This window comes from Chroicocephalus ridibundus, chromosome 3 (genome assembly GCF_963924245.1).
Source record: "Chroicocephalus ridibundus chromosome 3, bChrRid1.1, whole genome shotgun sequence".
Lineage (NCBI taxonomy): Eukaryota > Metazoa > Chordata > Aves > Charadriiformes > Laridae > Chroicocephalus > Chroicocephalus ridibundus.
Window position 1 is genome coordinate 27,203,205 of NC_086286.1, and position 6,000 is coordinate 27,209,204.

Genomic DNA, 6,000 nt, shown 5'->3' on the forward strand with positions numbered 1-6,000 from the left:
GCAGCAAGTACATCATCTTCTCTGGCATATTTAGAGTTTTTATATCCACTGTTCAGGATTAACAACAACAGAAGTGGTTCATATCATCGAGGCTTTGTGTATCTCAGTAAAATGCAATGCAAATTATTTAATATACTGATGTAAATATATGCAAACAATTTGCTTATGATCATAAAGCTCTGATGTATTCAGACACATTTAATTTAGTGTTCTAAGTCAGGAAAAAAAAAGAAAAAAAAAAACAAAATAGGAAAAATGAATTTTTTAATTGTGTCAGCTGTATGTCCTGCCAGTCTTTCTCAGCTAAACAGGCATTTCAGTAGAATCTTTCTGGAAGACTGCGTGGCAAATTACAGTCGATATGACCGACTGGCCAATGCATGTTCAAACAACGTGTAGAAACGGTTGTTTTTTAAAAAAAAGAAAAAAGTGCGTGTGTATATTTATATTTGCAAGAGGAACCTTGAGAATACGTGTGTTGCTTCTTCACAGTATATAAAATCATTATCAAGCAGCTGTAAAGTTTAATGTGGAATCCATTCAATTTGATCATACAGGCGCTAATAAAACTTCCAAAATAGCCCAGAACACTTAGTTGACAGTCAGATCTCCCTGCAAAGGTTGAATACAATGAGGATAGGTGTTTTTAAGGAATGCTTTGAAGTTTATCCTTAAAGTTTGTATCCAAATGAAATGAAAATTGTTCTTAATAATTAAGATAAGGGTTGTTTTTTTTTATTTTCTTGAATTCCGGAGAATCTTTTGGAAGTTTAACAGCATAATACAGAAGTAACCGATTAATCGTTTGTGGGCACCGTTGCTGGGACAAGTGGTGATGGTAAAGAATTGTGCTTTCAGGCTATCGTTCCTGCTGCAGAAGCATGAAACGTGTTTTCTTTTCTCTTTTAGGAGCTTTTCCTCCACTGCAGGGTCAAACAAAAGCTATTTCTCGGGAGATGACCCTCAGTAACCTGTGGCTAGTCGGCATACAATCACTTGCATTTTTGTCAGGCGGTATGTGGTACTGCATCTTTCAGTATTTTTATCATTGCCTATTTTAAACGTGGAATGGGACCTGAGGACACAATGGGAATCCAGGCTCTTGCAAACGAGTGTCTTGTTGTATGTGCAAATGTGAATATTCAAGAGTAAAGGAAAATACTGGACGGACTCTTCCCTCTCTTTGGGGAAATTTTAAACTCCACTAAAAGTGAAGATCAGTAACATAGTGACCTGATGATGTATTATTTTAAGAATTGTCTGTATTTTTAAAAAATGTATACTCTCACCCACACTTAAGCAAATTCAGCATTTGGACAAAAGGTGCAATCGTACAACCACCGTAGAAGAATGTCTGTGACAAGAAAGCTCTGTCACCACAAGTATTTCTTGGCATCGTAGTTAGAGCTCAGAAAATTCAGCAACTTGTCTCTTCAGTAGTCTGTACAGCATTGGTGTGGTTAGAGATTCCTCATTTGCACAACTCGTACTTTCTTGCAACTCATTGTGCTGGAGTCAAAGATACTCGACAGAGCTGGTGGCGGTATCTTTGCGGCTACGCGCGTCAGCAGTTGTTGTTGTATTAGGCACATTGATCTAAAACCAGGACCCAAGTAAGATCCAGCGTCAGGTGTGTTTTTGTGAGGAATCAGTCCTCAAAAAAGCATTGCAGCATCGTAGTGTGATTAGAAGCTGCCCACGTCTAATGAATCAGCCCATCTCTGCTGTGGTCTTACCATCAGCTCTCTGAATTCCGTGTGCTACCAGTATCTCGTATGATGAAGAAGCTTGGAAAATACAAAGTCACGTGGTTAATTTTCCCGTTCTGTTCAGAATGCATCTCAATGGTCATTATCAGTTTTCGAAATGCACTCTTAAAAGTGAAAATACCGTGAAGGAAAGACATAAAGCTTAGGGTTTATTTGTCCCACGTTGGAAGCCAGAGCAATTCTAGCTGTTTCTGAAGGGCTGCTGGTGCTGCTGGTGATTTTTAGCCACCTTTGTATTTTGTATACTGCAGTCCAACCAAGGTGACCTTTGAGTGGTTTATAGAGGCCTTTTTCTCCCCGCTAGTTCCAAGAGTGCTAAATATACTCGTGGGAGAGTTTAAATAATTCAATGCCAACCATCTTAATGTTTTGCTAAGGAGTAATAGAAGAAAAACTAGTTTCTTAAAAAATAGGTATAATTGTTATCATAAATCTATAGGAAGATACTACTGCAAAAAAAAAAAAAAGTATGGCAAATACTCTGAATAACCACATGGAGGGGAGTATTAATTAGCTCACCACTGTGCTAAAATCTTACTGGAAGAAGGATGAGTTGAATTGAAGGGCAAAGTGGAACACTTTCGGACGTGTACCATAGGATACTTTTGAAAGGATGTCTGTGATGTACGGTCTTTCTTCTGGCAGGTCTAGTTGGCATTGTGTTTATGTGATTATACACAGATTTGAGAAAGCTGTTCCTAAAATAAAACTAATCTCTCTAAATACAAGCACGGTAGCCAGAACTTCAGCTGTTGGCACGCTGCCTTTTACAGAGTAATTTTACTGAGAACAAAGTAAGCCCTCAGTAGTTTTGGCTCCCAGTTAGTAATATCGATCCCCCTTCTCTCTCCCTCTCCTGCTACGTGCATCACAGCGGGTGGTGTGCCGGATACAAAACCCAGCCAGTGTTCCCTTTGTGGGGCGCCTAAGAGCACACCAAAATAGGAGGCCGTGCCAATTTGCCCGACTTAATGGAAAAATACCTAGACAAATACACCACCCCTGTCTCCCCAAAAGCAGTGGTTTCATCCTAAGGTGGCTCCGTGGGATGGTTGCAACGTGATCCACCATAGTAAGTTCCCCCAAACTACAAGTCCCCTCGCTGACTTCACAGAACCACTGCAGGTGGGAGGCAATGGATGGTGCTTGCCTCCAGCTTCAGGTTTTGGGTAAGATGCTGTTTCTAAGTCCCATCTCTTTACACACCTGAATTCTGGTGTAACGTAAAAGCCATTTAAAAAGAGACATGCCCTGAAAGGGAGGCAGTCGTGGGAGCGTGTTCTGTTCTTTTCCCGTTGGTCTTGCTGAAGTACAGCTGATGGAATGAATGTATTTATTGTGCCGTTTGACAGGAGGGTGTTGGGGCAGCCCAGTGCCGTTACCGTGTAAGCGGTTATGTCTGCAGCACATGGGCCTAAATGGACTCTCAAAATTGCAAAATGCAGATGAGAAGCTACTCATTTCTGTCCTCCGCCAGGTGGTTTGATGAGAGCCACAGAGATGCCCATAGTACAGCTGGTTTTATTTTAAGCTAGGACAGACTAGAGCGATATAAAAAGGGAAATTTATATAAGCAGATTGCACAGCAGTAACTCGCATCAGGAGGTTGTTCTTTATAGACCCTGTGAACTCCACATTGTTTTTTCAAATGCAGTATATTTATTTTTTTTCCAGTGGATTGCAGTCAATAGTGAGTGCTCACACGCTGCCTAAAGAAACTAGTAATGCGCAATAATGTTTCAGATAATCACTTGATTTATCTGGTCCTGTTCATTTTCAGTTTGTTCCTCTGTAGTTCTTACTATTGTGAGATGTTTGTTTTCAAGCACTGATAGTTGTTTTGGTAGGGTGAGTAAATAGCATTAGGTCTTAGGCTTCTTTCCTGCCTGCACTGGAAAACGTGAAGCGCGGCTGATGTCGTGCCTCCGTACGGCTGAGATGCTGTAGATGACAGTGGAATGAAACTGTTGTTAAACTCCAGAGTACGCTCCCGGCATGAACTTGGATGCTGCTTCATGAAAGAGAATAGATTGGATACAAGCAGTTTTTCTGTGAAGGGAAAAACGTAAAATGTATACGATATATAGGAAATTCTGTGCTATAAAATGCCATGCGGTCAAGACTGTTTGGAGCTCAGCCAGGCTAGTTTGGAAAACCTCAATTCCTGTTGGTTGCAGGTCGGTTCTACCTTCTGGCAGTGGGGCCAGCGTTAGAGATGTAGTGGGCGTTTTGCTGCGCCATCCAGGGGCTTCCTCTTCTGAAGAGTTCAAAGTACGTTTGGTAGAAAATGATCTTAATGAACCATCATACAGTTGATCACAAAATGGTTAATTGATATAACTTCGAATTTATGTTAGGAGAAGTATAATGGAAGAATGTATAAAGCGACACAGAATGAAAAACTTCGAGTAAAAATGCCAGCTGAAAGCTGTTGCATGCAGAAGTGAGAACAGAGCAATTTAAGTGTATTGCGAATAAAGATGGTTCTCTGCCAGGGTTGCACACAAAACATCTGTACCTTCCTATGTTTAGTTGTTCACAAACAAGTCGTTACGATTGAAACGATGTAAGTCCTAGTGGTTTAGCATTACTGCTCTTTGAATGCCCTTACACGAAGAGTAGCTGCCCATTCACAAGGAGCAGTGTTTTCTTCAGTGCCCTTCGGTGAGTGCGCCTTCCTTACGGATTCTCTCGTATTTTATGTATGGTTCTATCGAGCTTTTCAAAAACGATGTCTCTTGCAGGAGGGATTTATTTTTTTTAATTATTTTTTAAGTGGCTCTCATCAGATTTTGAAAAGCAAGATTTCAATTTACCGTGCTCGCTGGAAAATCAAAAGCTTCCTTCTCCCTCCTCCAGCCCCGGCATCAAAAATAAGCTGCATCTTCTTATTGCGGTAAAAATACGATGATCACTGTGGTACTGTTCATTATTCACTTGTTTTGCAAATGATGTAACTTTTTTTTTTGTCTGACACTGCCATAAAGTGCTGTTAACGTTTTTCACCTGTTTGTACAAGATACTGCAGATACCGATCACTGTGTGTGACAGGAATGAACTGCTCCACTTTGCCTTGACATAAAATTCTGGGACCAAAGGTACTTAAAACTGGGATTTCCAAAAACGTGAGACCGGGGTCAGGTGCATTCTCTTGATAGCTGGAGATTTTGTAGTGATCTGATATAATCACACAAAATAATTACGCATTGGGGGGTACTGTATTCTTTGGAAATAACGGAGCCATATGAAATAAAGGGTTATTTTGCGAAATTGCATATTTGATAGTTTTTACACTTTTTTTAAAAAAAGAGAACAATTGGAAGAGCAAAATTGAAAGCATACTCTGGTTTAAAATGTCTGCATACATCATGAACACTTCTGAGCAGCTTTATTTTTTTCTGGAAAAACTGTAGACTACCTGGCTGTGATACAAAAGAAGTCTTTAAAAGTATTCTATGCATTTTAAAGTTAAACCTTTTCTTTTCTCATTGGATAATGAAGTAATTATACACTGAACAACTGTCCTATTAAAGTGAGTGAGTTCCTTAAAATTACTCTACGATGGTGTTCATTTTGTATGGTAAAAATGAGTTTTCTTGATAACAGTTACTTTCACCTGCAATTTTCTCCTTCCCTCCCGTGTTACCTGCATTTCTGTGTTTTGTATGATAAAATGGATGCAGAAGCCTGTAGTGACTCTCGGTGAAAAGGGCTGGTCGTGTTTGGAGTTGTTTTACTGAATTTATTTCACTGGATTTTTTTATCAAGTCTTTCCAGCAGCCAAGATGTCTTTCAGAAATGTAGACAGATACCAGAAGGAGCATTTCTCTACAGAGATTATTAGGTGTCTTTTCCCATTTTTTTTTTTTTTTGTGTGGCAAAAATAAAGTTGATTTTTTTCAAGATCACTTCATGTGCTTCTAATCCTTAATCACACGAGATTATTTTCTTTGATGGTTGTATTTATTGTGCTTATATCTAATAGATACACAATCTCTATTGTGCTTACCACGAACACAACAAATAGTAAAATAACCGTTTGGTTCGCTATACAGCTGCAGTGTTAATTTGTTGGTAGATAACGTTGCTTATTAGAGCTCTCATCAGGACGGACACGGAGACAAACGTTTCTATGCCAGAAGGGGTGAGGGGAGGAGCGGAGCAGTTGGGAGGAAAGGGGGCAGCAGCTTCTGCAGCCCTCGCTCGCTCCAGCTCCTGCTGGGAACTCTGC

General features: G+C 40.0%; 1 protein-coding gene across 4 annotated transcripts in view; it reads left to right on the plus strand.

Moving 5' to 3' along the window:
- LPGAT1 (lysophosphatidylglycerol acyltransferase 1) overlaps positions 1-5,677 on the plus strand; it is a 74,410-nt gene extending 68,733 nt beyond the window's left edge. For all 4 annotated transcript variants that reach the window (XM_063328507.1, XM_063328504.1, XM_063328506.1 and 1 more), the window contains exon 9: positions 910-5,677. In XM_063328507.1, the coding sequence (XP_063184577.1) occupies positions 910-1,061 (152 nt within the window). In that variant the 3' untranslated portion in view covers positions 1,062-5,677. The remainder of the gene's footprint in view (positions 1-909) is intronic.
- The last annotated feature ends 323 nt before the right edge of the window (positions 5,678-6,000 follow it).